General features: G+C 36.3%; 1 protein-coding gene and 1 long non-coding RNA gene across 17 annotated transcripts in view; both read left to right on the top strand.

Annotated features, from left to right (window-relative positions):
* The window catches only part of LOC310722228, a 439622-nt gene that overhangs the window by 323761 nt on the left and 88219 nt on the right, over positions 1 to 27642 (top strand). The window lies entirely within an intron of this gene.
* grip2b (glutamate receptor interacting protein 2b) overlaps positions 1 to 27642 on the top strand; it is a 189593-nt gene that overhangs the window by 102287 nt on the left and 59664 nt on the right. For 2 of the 16 annotated variants that reach the window (XM_083534401.1, XM_083534400.1), the window contains exon 1: positions 14663 to 15209. The exons of 12 other annotated variants lie outside the window; for them this stretch is intronic. In XM_083534401.1, the coding sequence (XP_083390527.1) occupies positions 15170 to 15209 (40 nt within the window). In that variant the 5' untranslated portion in view covers positions 14663 to 15169. Of the gene's footprint in view, positions 1 to 14662; positions 15210 to 27642 lie in introns of those variants that run through there. 2 more of the 16 variants (XM_083534398.1, XM_083534399.1) reach the window with 2 other exon arrangements.

Below are 27642 nucleotides of genomic sequence, written 5' to 3'. Positions count from 1 at the left end.
CTGGCAAGTCAAAAATAAAACCACTCAGAGAGAGAGAGGAAAAAAAAGTATGCAAACAGCACTACCTGGGAACCAGTGATGTTCATGAGATTAATTATTCCACATTGTACACAGCATTTATCAATCTCTCAAATATCACATGCACAGCTTTGGGAAAATGGCTGAATCTTCTTCTTCTTCTTTCGGCTGCTCCCATTAGGGGTCGCCACAGCGGAACATCCGTCTCCATACCACCCTGTCCTCTATATCTGCCTCTTTTACACCAACTACCTGCATGTCTTCCCTCACCACATCCATGAACCTCCTCCTTGGCCTTCCTCTTTTCCTCCTACCTGGTGGCTCCATCTTCAGCATTTTTCTACCAATATAATTCATGTCCCTTCTCTGCACATGTCCAAACCATCTCAATCTCGCCTCCCTCACCTTGTCACCAAAACATCCTACATGTGCTGTCCCTCTAATAAACTCATTTCTAATCTTGTCCATCCTCGTCACTCCCAACGAAAACCTCAACATCTTCAGCTCTGCCACCTCCAGCTCCACCTCCTGTCTTTTACTCAATGCCACTGTCTCTAATCCATACAACATCGCAGGTCTCACCACAGTCCTATAAACTTTCCCTTTCATTCTTGCAGATACTCTTCTATCACAAATCACTCCTGTCACTCTTCTCCACCCACTCCACCCTGCCTGCACTCTTTTCTTTACTTCCCTAACACACTCTCCATTACTTTGCACTGTTGACCCCAGGTACCTGAACTCCTCCACCTTCTCCACCTCTTCTCCCTGCAACCGCATCACTCCACTGCCCTCCCTCTCATTCACACACATGTACTCTGTCTTACTCCTACTGACTTTCATTTCCCTTCTCTCCAGCGCATATCTCCACCTCTCCAGACTCTTCTCAACCTGCTCCCTACTCTCACAACAAATCACAATATCATCTGAATGATTTTTATTATTATTCAGAAAATATTGTCAACAAAACCACTGGGTATAACAGTTTATATATACAAATGGAATGTGGCATCAAATTACATATAATTTACTTAGAAATAGTACATGTCTGATGAATGTGGAATTTTATTTTTTTTATTAAACTTAATTTGTTAACGTTTCTAATTACTTACACTAATTATTAGAATTATAGAATGTAAGCATGATCAGTTCACATAGTATTAATGTAACCTTTTACTTTATAAATTCTTGTGTGGACAATATGTGTTGTAATATAGTTGTCTCAAAACATACTTGTCCTGGGTTTGATTCTGGTGTGAAGACAGTGTTTGATTTTATTCCAGACTTGAAAATAGATGATTAAATAAATCATTGGATGTACGAGATCAAATTGTGTTCATTTGAAAAGATTTAAAAATGTTGATCCAAGGTTATTTGGGGACTCACTTCTAACACTTTTATTTAGTTTCAACTAAAATTAGGCATTATGTTTCACTATTGTTGCTTTAACAATAAAGAAGTGGTCAGTGGGTTTTTAGCTTAGTGCTTTAAGCTCAGATTGGCTTCATTCAGAGATGCCAGATGAATCATATTTTCATCAGAGATTATTTTTTTGTTAAGCTTGTGATTAAGTACCATCCCAATCAGTCTTTATTTTGTTTGGAGTGGAGTGAATCACTATGGACACCCGTTTCTCTTTGTTAGTGCTGCATAAGATAAAAGACACTTCTGCACTTCTGTTGTTTTCTTGCCCTAAAAACAATTTTTTTGTTAGATACAAAATGGACTGTGGTGCATAAAAAAAAAATGCTTACCACTTCAGCCCTGATTTTCCTGAATAATTTATTTTTATCCTTGCAGATGCCTGACTAATGATGTTAAGCATAAGCAGTCCAGCACTGTTATTTAGTCTGCAAGCTTTGTCAGATGCTCCAAAATCTTGAAATGTGTGAACACGTAAATATGGCAAGAAGTAAGGACTGTGATTCAATATGTTAAATTACACTCATACTTTAAGAACACACTGATACACTTTTTTGGGGAAAAGTCAGACTGAAGAAGTTGAAATGGCATAAAATTATGTTAGACTTTCGAGCGGAAGGTTCTACTTGAAATGTTTCGTATTGAATGATGGAAATAGGAGTTCAAGGTAAATGATCTAATAAAACTAGATGGTTTTTGTTTTCGCCTCCTGCAGTAAACTGCAGTCAAGTACTTTATTGATTCTCACTCAAAGTGTGCCTAGTTATGGTTTAATTCATTGATTAAATTGTTTTTGAACAAATCTTTGAATTAAATTCATCGTTTTTACCCATGTTAATAAACGTGACCACTTTGGTGGCTACTTTGGTGGCTGAGCATCATAATGGTATTGAAAGAGCAGACTTCTTGGTGAATGAGAATTTGAACTAGATAGATTTTAATTCTGAACAAATTGATAATTGTTTTTTGGGAACAATTGAAAAAACTGGAGGAACTGATGAAAAGATAATTGTCTGTTGTGAAGAAAATAAATGACCAAGTTGTAAATTCAGTTTAAATGTAACTCACACTGGTTAAACAAAAAGAGAGGTTCGTAGCAATCAGAAACATGAAGCATGATCCTGAATGGTTAATCCTGTTTCTCATCGTAGCAGTCTGGGATCCAGTTCAATGTGAGCAAACACATTGTTTCTTATTGATGTACAGTACAATGTGAAAAATATTAAGAAAAACTAAGTAATAATTACTTTTTTAACCTTTAACCCATTATAGCAAAATGAATGACAAAATATGTATTTGAGAAAAATATATTAATCCGTGCTGGATGTGTGTTATAATAACCACCCATGAATTAACATTTGGAACTGTGCGAGTTTAAAATCCTAAATCCTATGCCTTCCTTTCTTCAACGCAACATCTACCACCCCCTGGGATGCCTCTGCTTCAGATATCACATAGAGTGATTGTGCGACTTAAATGTGGCTTGGCATGAGACAATAACAGAGGCTACAGTACATTGCTTTGTAAAATGTTCTCTTAGTGTGTGTGTGTGTGTGTGTGTGTGTGTGTGTGTGTGTGTGTGTGTGTGTGTGTGTGTGTGTGTGTGTGTGTGTGTGTGAGAAGCAATGCTGGTGTGCCTCCGAAACAGATTGAAGGAAAAATACCCAGTGGATGCCCAATTTTACCTGAGTTGTCTGGCCCAGATAACTCCAGATAACCCCAAATGTAGCTGTTCAACCAGTGCATGATTGATATCTGATGGTTGCACTGGAGCTAAAAGGATCTATTCTATCTAACAAAAAATTTCCTTTTTCAGTGTGCAGCACAGTTCTGAGTTTGATGAGTGGTAATTTCATGACATTTTGTTTGAAGGTAGCGTCATGTGGTTTTGTCTTGTTTTGCTATGTGTCTTTGGTATAGTTCTAGTTCTGACAGGTATGCCTGAGTAAAGGACATGCTGGGGGTTGTGAGTGGTGCAAATAAAAAAATGCCTGGTTATATTTCTAGACTGAGAATCAAGAGTGCAAATTTGGACAGTGATGTGGACATCATAAATTTCCTATCAATCAGAGTGCCTCTAGCCAATCATAGGATCATGTAAGCCAATGTGGAACAGGCTAGATAGAACGTTAACAAAGTATGTTTCATTGCCCTAAGATGCATCATGACCAGCAATTTGGAACCTGCTGTCATCTTCTCTGGTTAGTAGCTGTCATGTGATAGGGAAAAACTGGCAAATAAATACATTGGAAATCATGGAAATCAGCTATTCTTTAAACATACAAATGGTAAAAATTTTTTTTTTTTTTTTTTTTTATTTCTACCATAAAATAGTAATTGCTTTTGAATGCACTGAAGCATGGGCTGGATATGCATATAAATACTAAAAGTATTTATTTATATTATACTAATTCATGCAATTTAATTCTCAATCATGCCTTTTTTAAGAGTTTTTTTTTTTTACTGTAACACAGTGAGAGAACCTTTACTCCATAGAAACTTTCATGAAAACTGTGGGGTTGTGATGGTGGTCTCATTTAACATATTCAATTTATTAAATGTATTATATATTTTATTAGTAAGTAGCGAGAAAACCGCATTCTGAAATGTACTGTTAAAGTAAAAAGTAAGAAATGATTTAAAATGTAGTGAAGTAAAGGTTTCCCGAAAATGAAAATTCTCCAAAAAGTAAAAGCAAAGGGAAAGCTTCATATGACATTGTTGAACAATATAATCTTAGTTTTAAATAAACTGTTGTATAAAGTAGTGTTTACATTAGAACCACATTACTGCAAGGCTTCCAGTTTTTACAACCCTGCAACAAGGCTTTAAACAATGAGTTAAAAATGATATCAAATGATCACTGTATTATATGTTCCTATACATATAATACACACTCTCTCTTTTTTCGTTTTGCAATTGGATCTATGGGCATACAGCCAGTGCATTCCTGCCAGCTACAGTGAAGCCATGATTAATGTGGAACTACCTAAATCTGCATTACTGGTGCTCCTCCAGCTCTTGTGTGTATATCACTATATATGTTTCTATACCGATCCATCTGGGAATAAGGCTGCCATTTCCATGTGGACTAGATCAAAAAGCACTTATACACTTAAATAAATCAAAAGCCACTGTATTTGTGCTCTAAAGATTGGTCATCTGCAACTGTAGACAAACAAATGCATGCAAATTGGTTTGAAATGAACACAAATTTACTTCTGGATGTTCCGGTCTTGCCATTTACTTGTCTATTTTTGCTACAGCAAACTGTTAGGGGAAAATATAGAAGCAGGAAAACTTGTATAGTCTTCTTGTATGCAAAGGTAAACTTATTAAAATGAAAAAAGTGTTACAAAACAAAAAATGAATCCAGAAATATCTGTTTATTTTTTCTTAAAATATTCAGCCACTATTTGCCACTATGAACAAGCTAATAATTGAAACCAAGTTTGTAAAATCTACAGTAGTTGATTAGTTTGTAATAATATCTTGGCCAATAATAATTAGATTTTAAGAACATTTAATGCTTAGTTTTTTTGCCATTTGGGGATTAGAGCTTTTTGTTTTTGCTTAGTAGTGTAGATACATTTCTTTTTTCAAAGACCAGAAATTACAGGGCAGGTAAAGATGGACATTTGTATTTAGATTTAAGACTTGTATTTTGAATGTTTTTGTAACATACTATAAAACTCCCTTAGACAATATAAGAAACCTGGAGACAGACTTTAAAGGGAACCCATCCCCATCCAAATATTAAGATTTATCATACCTGAGTACTCTATGGTTAAAAAGTGCACCTTCTGTAACCAGCAAATTCATTATAGTTTAAACATGAAGCCTTTTTGTTGAACTGTTCACTGAAGACTTGATTTAAAAAATGTTTGTGGTAATTGCAGTTCTAAAGCTATCATAGTAATTGTAATCCTGTCATCGCAGCAAAACTGGTCATGTCAACTGCAGTCCCAAGCTTAAGGGTTCCTTAATGGCACCAGTCACAGTAATTTTATATGTCTTTAAGATGTCCATATGGGGTCATACTCAGCACCAGTCAGACGTTTACAAGGCATGAGAACCAGAAGAAGGGCATCAGGATGCAATGTTAATGCACAGAATCACCCTCATCGCCTTTGAAATATTTCACACTGTAGAAGGCGGTACACTCAAACACTTGAATTTTGGTGTCAGTTCTCTTTGATCTCATCAATAGCCGATTTTGACTTATGACTAGAGAATTATTTTACAGTGTGTGTGTACGCAACAGTAAAATCAAGCTGAAAATTGTACAGGCTTAAACCAGTGAATGAAAACATAGCAATGAAAGCAGCACATTTTATTATAAAAAGGAGGTACCGCACAAGCAGCTTTCACTCAGGTGTAAAATCCAAATGATCCGATTAGTCTACTGTAGAAGGAATCGTACTGAACTTTGCATGACTTTTTAAAAATCCATGTACAGACTATGAAATTTCACTCCAAGACAGTTCTGCTCCATGTTTCCAAAGTTCAGGCTCAGCTTTTCCTTTTTAGGCATTGGGCATCACTGTCCACAAATAGTGATATTCATCTTAATAAGTAAGAAGTGTCCAGTTAACCATGTTCCCTCAAAACAAGATGTAGCTGTGAATTTTGGTATTATTATTATTATTATTATTACTATACATTTTTTTTAATGGTTAAAATATTAATAAAAGTAAATAGCTAAATGTAATAGATTTGTTAAAAATTATTGAATGTAGATAGATGTTAGCAGCACCTCTCTACATAAAACAGAACAAACACTTAAATCTCAAAAAAGCAAAAAGTACTACACAAATTGAATTGAATTAAATGTATGATTATATTTACTTTTATTACGTATGAGTCTGTATGATTACAGACTCTTACAGTCTCTTGGAACAGGCTGCTGTGGAGTGAACCTCTATATTGTTTTCTGTTTCCACCTTCCATTACCTTGAAAGAACTTTAAGTAGTTATGTGTCCTATTTAGATGAAAAATTAGGCATGAAAAGTGCCAGGAATTGTCTTTAGCAGCAGACAATACAAGGTGTACTGATCTTGTTTTGGTTTGAGTATTGAATGTTCACTTTTTTTCTATACAATTGTCTTGCACCTTCAATAATTTATTTGCTGCTTGAATTCGATTTGTTTAGTTCATTCATCCGTTTATCCGTTCCTTCATTAATCTCAAAGTAACAGATAATACTGGTTATGGTATTCTTGAAACCTATTCTGGACACACTACTTTAGCATTTTTAATATTAGCTGTGGCAAGGATTGCATAAGAAATGTAATAAATACATACAGACTTGGACAAATGAAAATGTTACCCCTAGAAAGTAAATATTTGAATTGTAGTGACAAACTAATTGTTTCCTTAAAAACTTTTTGAAAGAATAACTAAGAACCCAATACTGGATTATTAAGTGGCCCTCTATAAGCCCTCATCTGAATCCTATCAAATATCTATGTAAAAAAAAAAACATGCAGTTTGAAGACCCTGCAAATCTGAAGAGCCCGAGCAGTTTGCGCATGTGGACTTGGCTAGACTACAGAACTTGGGTACACAAGTGCAGAAGTATCAACGAGAGTTAAGGAAATAATTTGTTTATAGCGATTACCTTTGAATGTTGTGCAACAGGATTTTAAGTTAAGGGTCCCATCACTTTTGTCCGTGCTGTATTTGTTTGCTCTGTTAAAAACAAAAATCAAAAGCAAAGTCTGATTTAAAAAAAAATATGAAATAGGCAATGATGGCTATATATTTTTATGTTTTAAATTATTTCAGAGAAAATGGTGGGTTCTTTTTTTTTTCATAGAGGGACACCAACAAAAATGTCCATGTCTGTGACATTTAATTCTAATCATTATTAAAAAGATCTCACCAAAAATTTTATTATTTTTTTTAATGTTTTACCACCAGCTAATGTTTATGTGATCCTGCAGAAGAATATCATAAATACAGTTTTGACTAATTGTGTTTCATAACTAATAACTTCTGCCTTTGGGACTCTTGTCCTCAGGTTAAAAAAAACACGTTTAAACCTCTTTACTTTCAAACTTTGTTTGCCAGGTTATTTAGTTTGTTGTCAGATGCTACAAAAAATTAACATTTTATTAGTGATCGTCCTTGCATGTGTTTTGAAGAAGGCATGCTGGAAGCTTTTGGAAATGAAATTGTTGTGATGTCTGAGGGTCTCGGAGGTGAAATTTTAGGTAACACAGTTGAACATCCACGACATTATTGTGCCTGTTATTTGTTTTGTGATTTTACATTTAGAATAGAGTTGTGATAAAATTTCTGTAAATGAAGCTTTGATAACAGTCTTGACTCATCCTCATTCATGAATTTTCTCCCGCTTATCCGTAATTCGGGTCGCGGGGGCAGCAGTCTAAGCAGGCCCCCGCCTTCGACTGCTGCCCAATCCTCACAGCACCGTCCCTTACGGTCCCTCCTGCAGGTGGTGAGCCCACGGGAAGGCGGACCCACGTCACGGACCTTGATATTTCCCTCGTAAGGGACCCCCGGAGCATAGAAGGTTAAGGGCCTTGCTCAAGGGCCCAAGAGTGGCAGCTTGGCGATACCGGGGCTTGAACCCCAGACCTTTCGATCGGCAACCCAGCGCCTTAACCGCTGGAGCCACCACTCCCCCACCAGTCTTGACTCAAAAGCAAATATATATTATATTAATATTAATGCACTCATTCATAAGTTTTTCTGTGTGAAGGTTTGTGATTTGAAGTTCCACAATAAATTGATGCTTTTCAGGCAATTGAGGCCAAAACATGTTTTGCAGACATTAAACATAACTATAACTGGATGTAAAGTATAATGTACAAATAGATAATAAGTTGAATTATATGGTAGATAATAGGTAATAATATAGTGTTTAACAAATTGCTTTAGTATATGAGGAAGAAATGCTTCAGGACATGCTGTTATTGGCTTTTACTAATCTTCACTAAGGCAGATGAATGCAATTACATGCCCTTCCACCTCCCACAATCTTGTATAGTCAAACAAACTGGAGTTTTGACAATAGTAATGATGTGGTCTTTCAGAAGATGATGTTGGCCATTTGGTTCTTGTTTGGCATATTCTAATATAAAGCCTCTCTAAACATATTTGCACATTAGAGATACAGTAAGGAAAATAAGTATTTGAACACCCTGCTATTTTGCAAGTTCTCCCACTTAGAAATCATGGAGGGGTCTGAAATTGTCATTGTAGGTGCATGTCCACTGTGAGAGACATAATTAAAAAAAAAAAATCCAGAAATCACAATGTATGATTTTTAAACTATTTATTTGTATGATACAGCTGCAAATAAGTATTTAACCACCTGTCTATCAGCTAGAATTCTGACCCTCAAAGACCTGTTAGTCTGCCTTTAAAATGTCCACCTCCACTACATTTATTATCCTAAATTAGATGCACCTGTTTGAGGTCGTTAGCTGCATAAAGACACCTGTCCACCCCATACAATCAGTAAGACTCCAACTACTAACATGGCCAAGACCAAAGAGCTGTCCAAAGACACTAGAGACAAAATTGTACACCTCCACAAGGCTGGAAAGGGCTACGAGGAAATTGCCAAGCAGCTTGGTGAAAAAAAGTCCTCTGTTGGAGCAATCATTAGAAAATGGAAGAAGCTTAACATGACTGTCAATCTCCCTCGGACTGGGGCTCTATGCAAGATCTCACCTCGTGGGGTCTCAATGATCCTAAGGAAGGTGAGAAATCAGCCCAGAATTACACGGGAGGAGCTGGTCAATGACCTGAAAAGAGCTGGGACCACCGTTTCCATGGTTACTTTTGGTAATACACTAAGACGTCATGGTTTGAAATCATGCATGGCACGGAAAGTTCCCCTGCTTAAACCAGCACATGTCCAGGCACGTCTAAAGTTTGCCAATGACCATTTGGATGATCCAGAGGAGTCATGGGAGAAAGTCATGTGGTCAGATGAGACCAAAATAGAACTTTTGGGTCATAATTCCACTAAACGTGTTTGGAGGAAGAAGAATGATGAGTACCTTCCCAAGAACACCATCCCTACTGTGAAGCATGGTGGTGGTAGCATCATGCTTTGGGGGTGTTTTTCTGCACATGGGACAGGGTGACTGCACTGTATTAAGGAGAGGATGACCGGTGCCATGTATTGCGAGATTTTGGGGAACAACCTCCTTCCCTCAGTTAGAGCATTGAAGATGGGTCGAGGCTGGGTCTTCCAACATGACAATGACCAGAAGCACACAGCCAGGATAACCAAGGAGTGGCTCTGTAAGAAGCATATCAAGGTTCTGGCGTGGCCTAGCCAGTTTTCAGACCTAAACCCAACAGAGAATCTTTGGAGGGAGCTCAAACTCCGTGTTTCTCAGCGACAGGCCAGAAACCTGACTGATCTAGAGAAGATCTGTGTGGAGGAGTGGGCCAAAATCCCTCCTGCAGTGTGTGCAAACCCGGTGAAAAACTACAGGAAACGTTTAACCTCTGTAATTGCAAACAAAGGCTACTGTACCAAATATTGACATTGACTTTCTCAGGTGTTCAAATACTTATTTGCAGCTGTATCATACAAATAAATAGTAAAAAAAATCATACATTGTGATTTCTGGATTTTTTTATTTAGATTATGTCTCTCACAGTGGACATGCACCTACGATGATAATTTCAGACCCCTCCATGATTTCTAAGTGGGAGAACTTGCAAAATAGCAGCGTGTTCAAATACTTATTTTCCTCACTGTAACTGTACAGACTTGTGAAGGTAAATTGCAAGGCACACAGTCTTTTTAGGCATGCCTTAATACTTGTTCAAGGCACATTAAACTAGATAAGCAATGCGTGTGATTTGTGAGTGTGAAAAAAAAACAAAACACTTTTCCATTTAGCGCCTTTTCATTTGAAGTTCTTTCCCCCATTTCAGTTCTACTCCTTTTATAGCTTTATATCCCATTTGTTTGCTTCACAATGGATAACACTGAACTGCAGCAAACTTTTTATTAATGTGAGGATTAAAGTTGGTAAAATGATAAATGAAATGAACTTCAGCTATTTAATGAAAAGGTTGTTATTTGGCCATTTCAATATTTTGTTTCATTGTGCCGATTTGGTTATTCACAGCAGTTCTTTTCACTTTCTTTTTCAAATTTGCTGTGACACCAGTTCAGCGTCTGTGATCAAATATGGATGGGAATCTCTTTTCTGGTTGATGGGAATCTCTTTGCAGATTTTAATTGTAAAATTAATTTCATAAACAAAAATATCTGTCAATTTATTGGTCCCACAGAACTAAATAAAATATTTTCTTGCTTCAGAATGTTGAAAACCGTTCCTAAAGTAGGGTTGAAAGCTCATCCTCAAATGGTTTATCCACATTCAAAAATACACAAATAGCAATAATTAGCATAAGAGCATGTAGCATGAGAAAAATTAGAAACATTGCCACCATTTTCTGTAAACTGTAGGTACTTAAAACCAAGTCGAAAGAAGTTTCATGTTCAAAATATAACGTATTTATAGATAAATTGCTTTATTTCATTTTTAACATATTAAAATGAAACAGTTGTAGAAACACTTAGCAACTAATGAGGTTAATTGACAACGGATCAGTAAGATGATTGGGTATAAATTGTGTATCTTAGAAAGGCAGAGTCACTCAGAAGTAAAGATTGGCGGGGCTTCACAAATCTGTAAAAGACTGTTTCTACAAATTGTGGAACAATTTCTGAATAATGTTCCTCAACATAAAATTGAAAAACAGTTCAAATATCTCATCATTTACAGTGCATAATACCATCAATGGTTTCAAAGAATCTAGAGAAATCTATATTCAATATTGGATGCCCCTGATCTTTGGCGCTCAGGAGGCACTGCATTTAAAACAGCCATGATTCTGTAATGGAATTCACTGCATGGGCCATCAGTTAAAAAAAGTCACATCTCTGGTGATATGGGAGTGCATTAGTGCCCGTGGAATGGGTAGAGTGTATCTATGATAAATCTAAACAGTATATCTGTGTTGTAGAGCCATCAGGTCAAGTTTCCCAGATCATGTGATATGAGATTCATCGAACAGGATAATCTTGAAACTTCTGACATATGCAGTGTTTTTACAGTAGAAACTAGCTAATTGTTTACTTCAATTATTCCATAGTTAGCTTTTGTGATAGTTTAAGCAAAACAGGATTGTGATGATGTTTAGATGAGTCTGGATTTGTAGCTGTCAGAGGCACAGTACCTGACCAAGCAGCATTAATACTTCTCATAGAAGGGGCCTGAATTATTTATACTCTAACCTGAAGGCACACTATGACACACATTTCTTATTCTCTTTCTGTTTAAGCTCAAGTATCCTGCGTGATGTAAGATAAGTCACAATGCAATGCAGTGGTAATAGTTTATCTGTTTATCTGTATGGTGATAAAATGCTGCTTGGGAAGCAAATCAGTTAGCAAAGGAGCAAAAAGGATTTTCAGGTGTATGTCGCCAAGAGGCAATAAACAGACCAGTTACTGTTTCTGTTCTGCAAATTACTTTTCAAACAGATTCATGTGCTTTTTTTATGCTATTTAAAAAAAAATTATCTACCTGTGATCAATGCGGTTTACTAGGGATGTGCATCTCCATAACTGAGGCCGATGCCATTCGCATCTCGATGAATAGTTACTGATACGATACATTAAAGATACTTATGAATCAGCGTGATGTGATGCAATACAATTCACCCCTATTACAATGCAGTGTGATTCGATTTCAATTGAATTCAACACAATGCGATTCAATGCAATACAATGCAATGGAAAAAATATTATGCTTCGCAATTGAATATGGTACAGATATGGTACCGCTTTTATTTCTTTGGTTGGCAAATCATGGGGCAACTGTTCTCACGGTATTATCTCCAGATCTCATTTAAAGTTGTAGTACATCATTTATTACTTTACATTTTTTTCACTACAAATAAATAAATAGTTTTTTACTGATGCAAATATGGAAAAAAACATGAATCAAAATGCCAACTTGTGTCCGAAGCACACTTTTTTAAATTGATGCATCACATTGTTACCAATTTTTTTTTTTTTTTTTTTACAGATGCACTAATAAAAATCCGTCCCTAAAATTTACCAGAAGCTTAGCGAAAAGTGTGATTTAGCACACAGACGTTGCTGCAATGCCTTTTCTTGTGTGACGTTTTTCAGCCTATGCAAGGTTGCCAAAAACACTTTTTTATACCAAACATTGTTTACACTGAGCCAGCTTTAGCACGGTCGTTATAGCAGAATATTGTATAAGGAGGTCCAACATAGTCACCAAAAATAACTGGGTCAGTGTTGGGTAAGCCCAATAGCCAATGTCAATTGAGGAGAGAGAGAGAGGGAGAGAGAGAGAGAGAGAGAGAGAGAGAGAGAGAGATTGAGATTAGTGGGTTTGTGGTCCAAACGTGTGTGTGTGTGGACACGTGTGTATCTTTGATGGAGATATCTCTACCTTCAGTAGAGGCCAAGGGAGGTACTGGAGATAAAAGCAGACCTCTCACGCCTTCAGTAGCAAGTGCTTTATAGTCAGTTCTATTGCCTTATCCTTTTAAAACATTTTCTTTTCATTAAGTCATATGTAGAAATGTTTTTAAGATGAAAAAAATCCCCAAAATGCTTAAACATACATCCCTATTCAGTTCCCTCTCAACAGCCCAACCAGTTTGTTTTATATGTTCAACAGAATAACTGAACCTACAAACTAATTAGTCTTTTGGACAATGCAAATATTTATAAATGTACATGATGTGATCAAAGGTTTGTAGACACATGACCAGCATTCCAATGTGTGCTCTTTAACACCTAATCCAGTTATAATAACTTCAACTTTTTTGGAAATTTGCCCATTCAGCCACAAGAACATTAGTGAGGTCAGATCCTGGTGTCAGGTCAAAGCTGATTAATTCTTGTGCGTGTTCTTTTTAATTCCTCTGTATTTATTAGTATGAAGAGCATTGGTATCAAAGTTAACTTTTTAAATGTACAATGTTCAAAGCAAATCTAAATCTAAAAACTTACAAACGAAAACTGGAGCAAAGGAAGGATTAGCTACTGTAGTGCACAGCTAAACATTATAAAACAGTGATCCCCCCGCTTTACCGCGGTTCGAATCTCACGCCCTCGGTTTATCGCGGAATTGCATTTGCCACATAACTAATTTGTTTGGCTGGTATTTCCCGGTCTCTCGCAGATAGGACGATAGACCCAAAAACTTATAGGGAATAGTTTTTTTTTTATAGAGTTTTATGTTGAAATAATGAAATTTATATAAAAAAATTATAATGATTAATTATGAAATTAAATAAAATGTTAATACTGTACAGTACATGCACTCACTATAAATGTGATACAGTGTACTGTATTTTTACGAATTTGCACAAAATACATCTCACTATATTCTTGCAAATGTTTTCTGTATGTGTAAAGTTTTTCATTTATTGCAGGTGGTTTTGGAACATAACCACCCTGATAAACGGGAGATTACTGTACATTGCTAAACAATAATAGGACTCGTCAAGACTTTTTTGGAGCTGTCCAGGGTTGTTGTGTCTTCAGGAGTTGGCAAGGTAGGTGTTGCTAATAAAATGGATGGGGTTGATCAGTAATGTCTTTGGGAGCAGGCAGGATTTGAAAGAATGTCTGCACAAGTAAGCAAGATTGGTAAATACTTTCTCCTAGAGTGGTTGGGATTAGTCAAGAATGTATGTGATAGTGGCTGGGGTTGATCAATTGGGGTTGCTCTGTGCAAGCAGGCAGTATTCGTCAAAAAAAAGTGTCAGCAGTCCTGCTGTGTGATTGGTCACAAATATCTGCAGGACAGGGATGGGTTAGATTAGAAGGAGTGGGAGGAAGTACAGTGAGAGGGAGGGGTCAAGATTATTGGTGGATATGGTTGGGATTGATCAAGATGAGACTGGTCAAGAGTATCAGATGGGGCGAATAGGAAAGAATGTCTACAGGATTGTGATTGATTCAGAAGTCAGAAATATAAAAAATATTGGTCAATGATATCTATGGGAGCAGGTGGGATTTGTAAAACGTGTTTGCTTGAGTGAACAGAATTAGTTAGTGAAAAGAATCAGAATTAGCTGCAGGAGTGGAAGAGGTTATTCAAGTGTTTGTGTGTGTGTGTGGGGGGGGGAGTGAAGTGGTCAAAGAATATTGGTTGAAGTGGGTTGGATTGGTGAAAAGTTTTTATGGGTGAGGGAGGGATTGGTCTAGAGTGTTTGTGAAAGTGGGAGGGATTGGTCAAGAATGTCTATGGTACCAGCTGGAATTGGTCATAAATGTAAATCTTTCACCATTAATGTCCTAGTGAATGATTTGTTACTATAAGACACAATACGATATTAAAACAAGAACATAATTATTAACCTGTTACTTGTGTTTAATTTAGTGCACAGTTACACAACCTTATAATCCCTTTTGTAATGGCTATGGTTGTCATATCATCTACCGTCACAAATAAAGCCGAAACCTAAAATGTGCTGCAGTGAGAAAGTGATGTTCATTCATCTGGCTTACGTAGACCGTGGCTAAGCCTGTAGGCGTGTGAGTGTCGCTGCACACACAGCCTCACTCTGGCAGAGGGAATCTGCTCTTGCAGCACTTACAGTTTTGCTTCGGTCTTTGTGTGCATGTTTGTGTGTGTGTTGGTGTGTGTGAGCGTGTGAGGATCACGCTCCAACATGTTGTGTGGACTGCGGAGAGAAGTGAAGAACAGCTTTGGTGAGTGTCACAGTTCTTTAATTTGCTTTTGTCTTTTAAATCATGCGAATACAGTGTGCACTTTACCATATGAATAATTCTAAAAAGAATTGAATGTCCTTCCTGTGTGATAATGCAATTAGGATGTGTGATATAATGAATATTGCTTCTTTCATGTACTGCTTTGAGAGTTGATGTGTTGAAAATGAGCTAAAGTGATAATTTCAGAGAAAATGTGCTTGTTTTTCGAGGAACCCAACAGAATGTAATGTAAGTACTTATTTAGGGTACAAGGCTGGATAGTACCTTAAAGAGCCCACAAAACCGTATGGGTACATGTGTAGTATTGTTTCACTTTAGTAGTAACAATAGTGTTTTTGGCTCTGTTAATAAAAACCCTGTATTTTTTTTACAATGTTTGTTTAATGTTTCAATTACAATACTTGATGAATGATGAAATGAATGAATAAATTTGCCTATTGGTATAGAGTTACAAAATATTAACAATTTGTCTATTTATAATGGAGACATTTCATCAAATAATTGTTATAGTTATTAAAACAGACATGTAGTGTTTCTATTCATCATGTAATTAGTATGAATTACACTTGTGTGTGAAGGATTGCAGGTCTTCTTTACCTATTAAGTAATACATGATCATATCTGGTCAAGTTTGACACCTGGTAATTTCCATTGTATCAATCAAATCAAGTTGTGCAATACATCCAAGCCTTGCAACACTTTCGGAAAACCAAGCTCCTATCTAATAAGGTACTGATAGGGTTTAAAATCACTCATAAGGGAATGCTTTGGTTATGTAGTTTGGAATGTTGCCAGATTGTATGGTGATTTAGAGTCAATACGACTGAACAAGTTATCTCTCTGGGATTTGCAGAGGGATCTGAGAGGCTCTGGTACATACAAGAGGAACAGAAGCCGGAGTCATGCTACAGCGATCCGTCTAATGTTCTCCCTCTGGGGGAGAAAAAGAAAGAGGAAGAGGGTGGTCTGTGTGTGTGTGTGTGTGTGTGTGTATGTGTGTGTGTGTGTATGTGTGTATGTGTGTGTGTGTGTGTGTGTGTGTGTGTGTGTGTGTGTGTGTGTGTGTGTGTGTGTGTGTGTGTGTGTGTGTGTGTGTAAAGCAGTGATGAAGTGCGTCAGAGATTTATGCTGATAATAATCCTTGATGTGGTACCTGAGACACCTACTGTGAATACTTACAATGGGAGTGATTTTCACTGTTCCAATGCTGCGAAGTATTTTTCAGTAGCTTTTGAATACACATTTAAATGCTTCAAATTATGTTTATTTTATTTTGCAAGTGCACAAAATGTTTTTCTTTTTTCAAAATGCAATTTATTTTATGCACTTGCTGACCCCATTACTAGGAAACACCTGCACTACTGCAAGAACTCAATGGCAGCATCAGCGGCACCACTCCTGTCAGCCAAGAACAAGAATCTGAGGCTACAATGGGTAGCGTTTATAAAATTTTTAAATGCTGGTTGTCCTCAAAAGTTAGAAAATGAAGAAAACTTTTACATTTTTTGTTCCAAACGTGGCACTGGAGCAGCACAGGCATTTTGACAGCCTGTATCTGATTAGTAACTAATCCGATCAGGAATATGTCTGTTTTGCTATGATGCAGGAACTGTCCAAGACCTTGTTCCAAGTGTAACATTCACTGTGGGAAGATGTCCCACTTAGCTAGCAAGATTTATAGAAATTGTTATCAGCTGTGTTTAGTAATTCACCAACTTACCATCATGATCTTTAAAGGAAAACAGAACAGGCAAAACTTAAGAAATACATTTTGAAGCAAAACTCTGTTTCCAAAAATGTAAAAATGAAAACAGAATACAATGATCAACATATATATATATATATATATATATATATATATATATATATCATATATATATACATATATCTCACAAACCTATATTTTATTTATAGGAGAACATAGAAAATATACCAAACGTATGTTTAAAAATGTACATTTAAAATCAAATGTTGATTTTATGAAATAATAAATGAAATAATGCATAATGCAAATAATAATTTCATCGAAAAAATAAGGTCATTTTGAATTTAATCATTTCAACACGTCAAAAAAAAAGTTGGGACAGGTTGGAACAGCTGGGGGAACATTTTGCAACTAATTAAGTTAATTGGCAACAGGTCAGTAACATGAGTGGGTATTAAAGGAATATCTAATAGAGGCAGAGTCTCTCAGAAATAAAAAATAGACAGAGCTTCAACGATCTGCCACAATTTTAGAATAATTATTGTAAACCTAAACTAGAAATGCAGTCATATTTTCTGGGCCAAAGCTCATTTAAAATGAACTGAGGCATTAGTTCCTATGGAATAGGAGGCTTGTACATCAAGGCACCATCAATGCTATGCTAAAGGTTTAACATCAACATATGCTTTCATTCAGAGGGCAGCAAGACAATGATTAACTGCATACTGCATTTATTACAACAGAACGGATTCAAAGTAGAAGAGTCCGGGTCATCCGGGACTTTACTACATCTGGGAAGAGGAAATGCTACACAATGGTAAACATAGCCCTGTCCTGACTTATTGGAGATCAAATTCAAAACTGCATTATATTTTCTTCAAATGATACAATTCCTCCCTTTGTTGTTTTATTGTAAATAACATATGGTTTTGTGAGATTTGCAAATAATTGCATTCTTATTTTATTTGCATTTAATACAACAACTTTTCTTAGTATTGGGGTTGTGTTAAAGGGCAGAAAAAAATTCTGTACAAAATTTTATGATGGATTGCTTTACAAACAGTAGTTACGTCAAAACATGTACCGTCATTTCCGGACTATTAAGCGCACCCAAATATAAGCCGCACCCACTGAATTTGACAAAGATTTTTATTTTAAACATAAATAAGCCGCATCTGTCTATAAGCCTAGCTGCAACTGTCTACACTGAAACTAATGAACTTTACACAGGCTTTAATAAAAGACAGTGTCTGTAACACGGCTTGTATCTAAACAGTAGCCTACCAAGAAAGTCATTGTTCACTGTCTTCCTCCTTCCTTTCACAACAATTTCTCTCGAGAGTTTATCTTTTGGCATCGTTGTGCGTTTAAAAATCACCATCGGTGAAGCTTTTCTCCCGATGCCGTGCAACTCAGAACACAGGTGAAGTGTGTGTTTTCATGCCCGGTTGTTTTCAGCGTGACGAATGATTCGCTTTTCCTGTAGACAGTCCAAGTGAGCGGCAGGTCAAACGTCAGCGGAACCTCATCCATATTTATGATGTGGTGCGGCCCGATTCAGTGGGAGTGCATCTGATTTAATATAAAGAATTTCATTGGTTCATCTGAACCCAGTCGGAAATTTCATTGCTCTAATGTTATAGGGTTAGAATTTTGGCTTGCAGTTTGTGAAACCGTGAAAAACCCCCAAAAAAAATCCATAAATTAGCCGCTTTGTTGTTTAAGCCGCGGGGTTTAAAGCGTGAGAAAAAAGTAGCGGCTTATTGTCCGGAAAATACGGTAGCTAAAATTTGGCCTGCCCACCTACCACACTAAATGGACAAAAATATTATGATACCAATACAATATTTCTTTCCCCAAAACCATCCCAACTCCATAAAGTTGGTGTCTTTGAATGTGGTTGCATTATATTTTTCCTTCACTTAAACTAGGAGACCCAAATCTACCTTGCTTGACCTCAGACTCCACTGAACACATTGGGATGAATTGGGATGCTGACTGCACCCCAGGCCTCCTCACCCTATATCAGTACCTGACTTAACTAATGCCTTTACTAATGCCTCCAACAAATAGGATGTTTAAAAAGCACATATCAATCATATGGACAGATGACCACAAACTTTTGTCTATACAGTGTATATTTAATCATTTGGATTTGATCTGTCATTAGTCATTAGGTTTATCATAATTAAAATAGTCAGAATTGTGCAGATATTTCTAGTATATTTTTTTTCAGGGTACTTAAAAGTATGATTAAAATATTTTTTTTACTGACATTTTGATTTCAAAATGTCAACTTTTTAGGAAACAATGTACCTTTTAAGTATTGCCATTGAGTTGAACAAACAAAAATGTTACCAGCTTTCATCTTTCTCTTCCTCCCACACGCACAGCACTATGGCACACTGTACAGCCGAGTGATCCGCCCGTCCCTTTATGTCTTGCCTGTGACGAATCTCTTATTTTATGCATCCAGCAATTGGGAACTACTTATTACACTAATTGCAGCTTGTTTTTCAGATGCCGTGTTGCTTGTTTTACTATGCATTTCAGGGGGGTAGTTTGGGAAAGTGCACTTGTTATAATTGCATGCTTTTTGGAAGTCTTACTCGCCCAATAATGAGCATAATCATCACATATTTTGCAGTAAATTGCTTCAGTGCTGAGGTAAGGGATAATACAGACCGAAAATTAAGATGTTTCCATTTTTTAAGAATTGTTTCAGATGTGTTTATATCCATTTAATTTTTTATATTGGAGCATTTCTAAAATAGTTGTTAAGTTCAGACAGAAAGTCCATGGCCTACATGATACTTAATTCCTTCATATTGGCTCCCATTTCCAGTTGTCTTGTTGTCCCTTTACATGGTATTCTTTGTCCCTCTGCGATGTCCTGACTTACAGATTAATGCTTGCTGTCCTAAGCTTGAAATTAGCCCGGTGTAGTATTGATTGCTTGTCTGTGTTATTTCAGCATTGCTTAAATGCTGTAAAAGGTTGGCAGTTCCTCACAGGGAAAAGTAATAGAGCTAATTTCAGGCTGTATTCTCTCTTTTCCTAGCAGGTAGTTACTTCCCTTTTCCCAATTTGCGGTAAAGAAAGCAGTGGCAGCCCAAAGCCCACATTGTATTACACCTTTTATCAAGAGAGGTGGAGGCTGGAACACAATGGGCCAAAGGTCAGTTTGCAGAAATTTGTTGTTTCACTGGCAGATACAATGGCATGCGTGGAACCATCGGTAATTCCAACAAGAAGGCATGTCGCAGTAGGGTCTGATTGTCTGGTCCACCTTTGGGCTGAAGTAATGTCCATCTTTCACTGAACCACTTTGTGTTTCGAACGAGGAACTTCTTAATATCTTATTACCTCAGTTCAATCTAAACAGTACCTTATGGTGCATCCTGGTGCATTCTGCTAGCTTCCTGAGTATGGAACTCTACATGTTGTTTACCAAAACTGTGTTATATGATTTTAAAACCCAAAATCCAAAAATGATGTCACACTAGAGTCAGAAAACCAACTCATGCAAAGAAAACTTAACATGTTTATATTTTAGGGTGTTTAAAATTATTCATAATAAATATGATCATATCTGCGAGATTATGTGATACAACTCTTTGTCCATGCATTTTGTCTGGTTTTGACTATAACTTCTAGCCTCTTGCATACGATTAAAAACATCTCAGCATAACAGTTTTATGAGGCTGCTTATTTGCTTGTTGTATGGTTCCTAGGCAAAAAAAAAGTGAGAACCGATTATATCAGTCCCTCAGATGTCCCTCTTCGTCCATGTTTAAGACTGTTTACATCTTGGTTGTCGTGGTAATGTCTTTTTGTTCACAATGGATTTCAAAACACCTCAAAACCTTCACTGGGTATGAACTACTTCAGTCGTAAAAACCACAAAGCCCTAAAGTTCCTCATCTGCTGTAATCACGAGTACCTGGCCCGAGCAGGAATAAAAAAAAAAATCAGATATACACACCTAAATAATTTATAGCTTTGGAAATAAGTAAGACTTCATTTTTAAGGTTCTGAGATTTTCACAAGTTTTCGGATGGCAGGGTTTTGCGCTTGCCTCATTTTTTTTGTAACATAACACGTTTTTGTAGTGTGTGTCTTAGAGGGTGAGGGAGAAAAAAGGAGATAGTGGTGAAAGAAGGACTGTTTATATCTTTTTGACAGAAATGTTTTTAAATATATTATAGTGATATTATTCATATTATTAATAGGGATTTATACTTTAGGGAAGTATAAATATTGTTATACAGTATCTTCATTTTGATTTCAAATAGCTAATTTTAAGCATGTTTTTTGAACAAAGCAACATCTGTAAGCAGAATGACAACATTTAGAAACAAAATTAGTTTTTTTTTTTTTTAGAAAAAGGTTTTGCAATTTTATAATTGGTTTATTATAATCCTAAAGCTTATCCTAACGCTACATAGATTGGACTACAGTATATGCCAGATATATTCACAATCTTTTTTGCATTGCCATGGTCAATAGGATCATAATTAAAAGTCACACCCCTGAAAAGACACATTTAATAGAAAGCATGATTTTGCTTCTGATTCCAACTTTGTTGAGGTAATTTTTTGACCTTTGAATTTCTTGCTTTTCTGAACCAATAGACCGCAACTCTTTGACACGGTTTCTGTGGTAAAATATTTTCCGGGATCTTCTTTTTGACAATATTTAACCAGCTACATACAATATGATGTTTATTGCCTGGAACATTTTGTAGGTCTGTAATTCCCAGCTTAAGTACCTGTGAGGAGTGTGAAGCTCATTTGTGTGTGTGTGTGTGTGTGTGTGTGTGTGTGTGTGTGTGTGTGTGTGTGTGTGTGTGTGTTTATATGTGTTTGATATCTTAAGAAGTGTGAAGGCTAGGTTCTGCTTACTTTGTGTCCATCATGGTGCATTCTTCTTCTCTGACACTAGTTCTTTCTGTTCAGGGCTGATAATGTAGGGTAATTAAGGTGAAAGTCTTGATGAAGAAAAAGCACAACACTCTTAAAATGAATAAAACAAAAGCAGTGAAACAATGGTACAGGATACTAAAACAGTATTGCATTAAAAAAAATAATTGCATTCGATTCAGTTTTATTTCTTTTTTATCTTTGAACGTGCCCAGTTAGGTTCAAAAATTTGCATTTTAAATGCATTTGCATTAATGATATTTTTTAAAAGGTGGATTTTTTATGCATAAGAAAGACATACAGTACACATTCCTACAACACTAACTCACAAGTTTATCTATTCATATGTTCTTGACAGAGCAAGATGAAAGTGTAGATCTGACATTTGGACTCATATTAACATGCAAAGTATCTTATTGCCTGCACAAGCTTAGCATTAATGAGATAGTTTGCATTTCTGGTCATGTAACTCTTTTATATCTATGTAAAGAATTCTGAGTTATATTTCAATATAATATGTTAATTTATGAATTTCATATACCCTCAAAACCTGCTTCCGTCTCAGAGCAGCCTAAATTGTTTATAGCACAGATTTTACAAGGATTTGGAAACATTTCTTTGAGAGTCTGGTCCATGTTGACATAATTGCATCATATAATTGCTGCAGATTTTTCAGCTGCAGGTGCTATGCTATTACATCTCAACAGTGTTGTATTGGATTTAGATCTTGTGACTATGGAGGCCACTGAAGTACACTTCATTGTAATGTTTAGGAAATCAATTTGAGGTGCCTTCTGCTTTGTGAAATGGTATATTATCATGCTGATATCAGGAAGCAAAAACAAAAAGACATTCACCATCACCACTACTTAAACAAGGCATATTGGCTCAATGTAGTGAATGCCAAATTCTGAGCCTAGCATCTGTGTGTCGAAGATCTAAAATCTGACATGTTTTTCTGCTCACCATGGTTGTCAGGTGTAGTTACTTAGATTACTACAACCTTTCTGTCAACTTCAGCTAGATTGGCATCTTTCCTCTGATGTTTATCAACAAGGTGTTTACGCCTGAAGAGCTGCCACTTACTGAGTCGTGTTTGTTTTTCTTGTACCATTCTGTGTTGTTCGTGAGATCCCATTTCCCCCATGTTTGATGTCAAAATTAACTGAAGCTCTTGAGTACGTGCACGAGTATTCCCAATGTGGCTGGTGGTTCTGAAAATAAATGGCAAAAATTGGAGCTATATATAAGACTACACATTGTATTCAATAAGAGGCTTGGTTTACTGTGGAGTTTTACATGCACTCACCATGTCTACATGGGTTTCCTCCCACTTTCCAAAAACATACTAGTAGGTGGGATAACATTACATTATCCCTAGGTGTATACAGTTCCCTGTGAGGGACTGGAGTGCTGTCTGGGGTATATTCCTACAGTATTTTGTGCTACTGGTTTTCAAGACAGTTCTCCCATCACCCAGTACTATTAACTAAATTATTAATTCAATTATTTGATAATAAAGCTGGAAGTCTGGTTAGATTGTGCATGTCTTTTTCTCTTCAAGCCTACGTTGATATGACTTTGAGAATCTTCTTCCTGTGAGAACCTCACCTTACAACCAAATTTTATGAGTTTAGTATAGAGCATGCCACAGTTAAATCTTTGATAGGTGACTGGGGAGGATTTTCAAAACCCCCAGGCAGTCGGATTAGACTGAAGCCTCTCATCGGCTGATATGACTAAGTATCTGTGGAGTGAAGGAGCGAGACGAGACATGTTAGTGCCACTCACTAATCTGACTGTTGAGCGATGCCACTAATATCATTCATACAGTGCGCACACACACACACACACACACACACACACACATATATATATATATATATATATATATATATATATATATATATATATATATATATATATATATATATATATATATACAGATTCCAAAAAAGTTGGGACACTGTACAATTTGTGAATAAGAAAGGAATGCAAAAATGTACAAATCTCAATCTATATACAATAGAATATAGATAACATATCAAAAGTTGAAAGTGAGACATTTTGAAATGTCATGCCAAATATTGGCTTTATTTTGGATTTCATGAGAGCTACACATTCCAAAAACGTTGGGACAGCTAATAATAAGAGGCCAGAAAAGTGAGTGTCTCTCAGAAGTCAAGATGGGCAGAGGATCACCAATTCCCCCAATGATGCGGTGAATAATAGTGGAGCAAAATCAGAAAGGAGTTTCTCAAAGAAAAATTGCAAAGAGTTTGAAGTTATCATCATCTACAGTGCATAATATCATCCAAAGATTCAGAGAATCTGGAACAATCTCTGTGCGTAAGGGTCAAGGCCGGAAACCCATACTGGATGCCTGTGATCTTCGGGCCCTTAGACGGCACTGCATCACATACAGGAATGCTACTGTAATGGAAATCACAATATGGGATCAGGAATATTCCCAGAAAACATTGTTGGTGAACACAATCCACCGTGCCATTTACCGTTGCCGGCTAAAACTCTATAAGTCAAAAATGAAGCCATATCTAAACATGATCCAGAAGCTCAGGTGTTTTCTCTGGGCCAAGGCTCATTTAAAATGGACTGTGGCAAAGTGTAAAACTGTTATGTGGTTAGATGAATCAAAATTTGAAGTTATTTTTGGAAAACTGGGACGACATGTCATCCGGACTAAAGAGGATAAGGACAACCCAAGTTGTTATCAGCGCTCAGTTCAGAAGCCTGCACCTCTGATGGTATGGGGTTGCATAAGTGCGTGTGGCATGGGCAGCTTACACATCTGGAAAGGCACCATCAATGCTACAAGGTATTTCCAAATTCTAGAACAACATATGCTCCTATCCAGACGTCATCTCTTTCAGGGAAGACCTTGCATTTTCGCACAGCGTCTGCTCCTTCATTGCTATTAAAACTTTAAGTCTTTGGTCTTTCTTGAAATGATCTGATAATTTAGCAGGCTTAGTCACTCGCACATCACATTATTGTCAGCAGAATACGATTGACCTTAGCTGTGGCAAGTATCCACAGAGTGACCTAATTAATAGCTTTTTTGAGATGTGTAGTGTAGTGTGTGTATGGAAGCATTCAGATATACTTTACTATATATTCTATGACAATCTGTTAAAACTGGTGTGATTTCTAAAGCATTTAACTTTACTAATATACCATTTGTCTATCTATCTGTCTGTCCGTCTGGCTGGCTGGCTGTCTATCTATCCATCCATCCATCCATCCATCCATCCATCTCTCTTTCTGATGACTAGTTGATGACTAGTTTAGAGCATCTCCAAAATGTCAGGTCTTATGAGGTGTTCCTGGTTTCCTCACTGGTCAGATCCTACCAAAAGTGGTTCAAAGCCAGAGAATCAGTGAATGGGTGACAGGGCTACTATAGAACAACATGCTGAAAAAGTTGTTTCTTCACTGTGCTTGTTCTGAAAGCAGACATCAGTCCTTATTGTTCAGTTGCAAAATAGTTTTGCCTGCTAAACAGAAATGTTATCACTCCTGATGTTGCGATCTTTCCAGTTCATCGATAGCTCACATCACATTCCAGTTCAGTAGTTCAACCTTCTGGGGGTGCTAATATGATAGTAGGGGGTATATTTATGGAGCTTGTCTTGAAAGCACTGGGCATGAAGGACTATGAGTACCAAACACTTGGTCTTTTAGCTAGATGTAATTAATAGTAGGCAAGCCAAAAACACTATATTGGAATTTCAATGAAGATATCATGCAATGCACATTTTTATGGACTTGCGGTGTGTAATAATTTCAGATAGACGTTTGATTTGACACACTACTACAGGCTTTTTAGAAACTCAAAATGAAACAGAATTTTAATGAAGGCCGATCCACTGCATTTGCTTTCATCATTCTGAAGTTGATCATTTTACAATGTATTTAATAAAAAAAAAATGAATGAACATGTTTATAGTTATTCAGTTATGTTTGTGTGTAGCAAGTAAGCCCAAAACATGTTTTACCATGTTACAATGATTTTCTGGCCAATCAGAAATTAGAATTCAACATCATTGTGTTATAAATAATAAGGCAACTGCAGATTATTATTCTGGGATCATTATTTTTAAACTGGCTGTATATAATTTTTTTTTACCCAAGTGGTTTTGGTGCAAAAGTCTTAGTCAAAGTGCTGAAAAGTCTTATTCCCTGTCAGTGGAGCAATTCATTATTTTAACACTGGACCCCATTAGAGACCCCATTAGCCAATATTTCAAGCATGTTAATAAAATGGAAATTTTCTACCCACTCAAGTAAATGAATGTGTGTTGATCGGAGACGATGTTGAAAATGTGACTCAGGCAATTCATTGTATTTTGTACATTCGGGTACAGAAAAATAATGCTTTATGATGCTACATTACATTATAACACTAAATATGCTATTTAAAGAGACACTTGGGTAGATGACCAGTGACTAGTAATGAGCCTATATATATATATATATATATATATATATATATATATATATATATATATATATATATATATATATATATATATATATATATATATAACATTACTGAATTACAAATTTTTTTAGCAGTGCACAATACACTGTAAAGTGCAGTGTTTTGTGTAGTGAAACTTTTTTTTCAATTTTTTATTTTTTTTTTATGCTACATGTTGAATTTTTATAGGTCGAATATAGGCTTCTCAGGTGTTGGTGGAAATTTTGAGTTTGAGAATATCGGATCAATAGTTTTCGCTACACTTTTTTTGAAATACAAAGACAAATTATACCTAAGTGAATTTATAGATCATGTGTATCCAACCACAAAAATTGCACATAAGTAAAAGTAAACAGTTTGTAAAAAGTGAATTTATTGTCAAAGATTTCTATGTATAACAGTTAAAAATGTGTTAGCTGTAAGGTTAACTAAAACTTGACTTGCTGCTCAGCCAATATTATTAAATTCCAATTCAACTAAAATGTGTAACGAAATGAATATGTGCAAGCTTTTTTAACTGAACATGACAATATTAGATTATACATAAAGCAAAATGTACTTATATACAGCTATTCAGGTATTTGCTACTAGAATCATTTCTAGTCTAACTGGCCATTAGCCATTAATTCATCAAATATAACCAATCACAGTTGACAAATGTTGATATTTAGCTTGCTATTGTTAAAAGAATAGCAGTCCATGCCTTCTAGGGAGGCAAACTTGACACCTTACTGTGCTTTCTGCAGTGTAATGGAACATTCCCAAGGGTGTTTATCATCAGCTTTTACACTGCAATATGATGGATTATTCATATTCACAAATACATGACAGGACAAGGTGATGGATGAATTGACGAATTAGCACTATTCTTTAAGTTAAACTTGATTGGACACTAGACTAAAATGATTCAATGGCCATTTGTATTAACCTATAGTATATTGTCATTGACTGGGTGAAAGAGAAGAAAAGTTCTCTGGCTATAAATGCCTCTGCTGTTTTGCTCAACCACAAGGTTTATAATTTTTTTTTACCTGTGTCTCATTTCTTCCTGCATGAGTTCTCGGTATGTTTTGCAAATTCACAACTCATCTCCAAGAATCACATGAGCACTCGCTAACTGTGATGGCTCCAGGTGATACTATTTCAGAGTTCATTAATGATGTGTTTCTCCTGCAGGTGTTATGAAGTAACAGATGAAGAGCTTAGCTAAGAGCACTATGAAAACTCTAGGAAATGCTTATTGATGGCAGGCCTGAGGCTTGCACGGGGAGTATTAATTTACGT

This window comes from Silurus aristotelis (assembly GCF_946808225.1).
Source record: "Silurus aristotelis genome assembly, chromosome: 28".
NCBI classification, from domain to species: Eukaryota; Metazoa; Chordata; class Actinopteri; order Siluriformes; family Siluridae; genus Silurus; species Silurus aristotelis.
The sequence above is the reverse complement of the archived record's forward strand: the minus strand, read 5'-3'. Positions and strand labels throughout refer to the sequence as shown.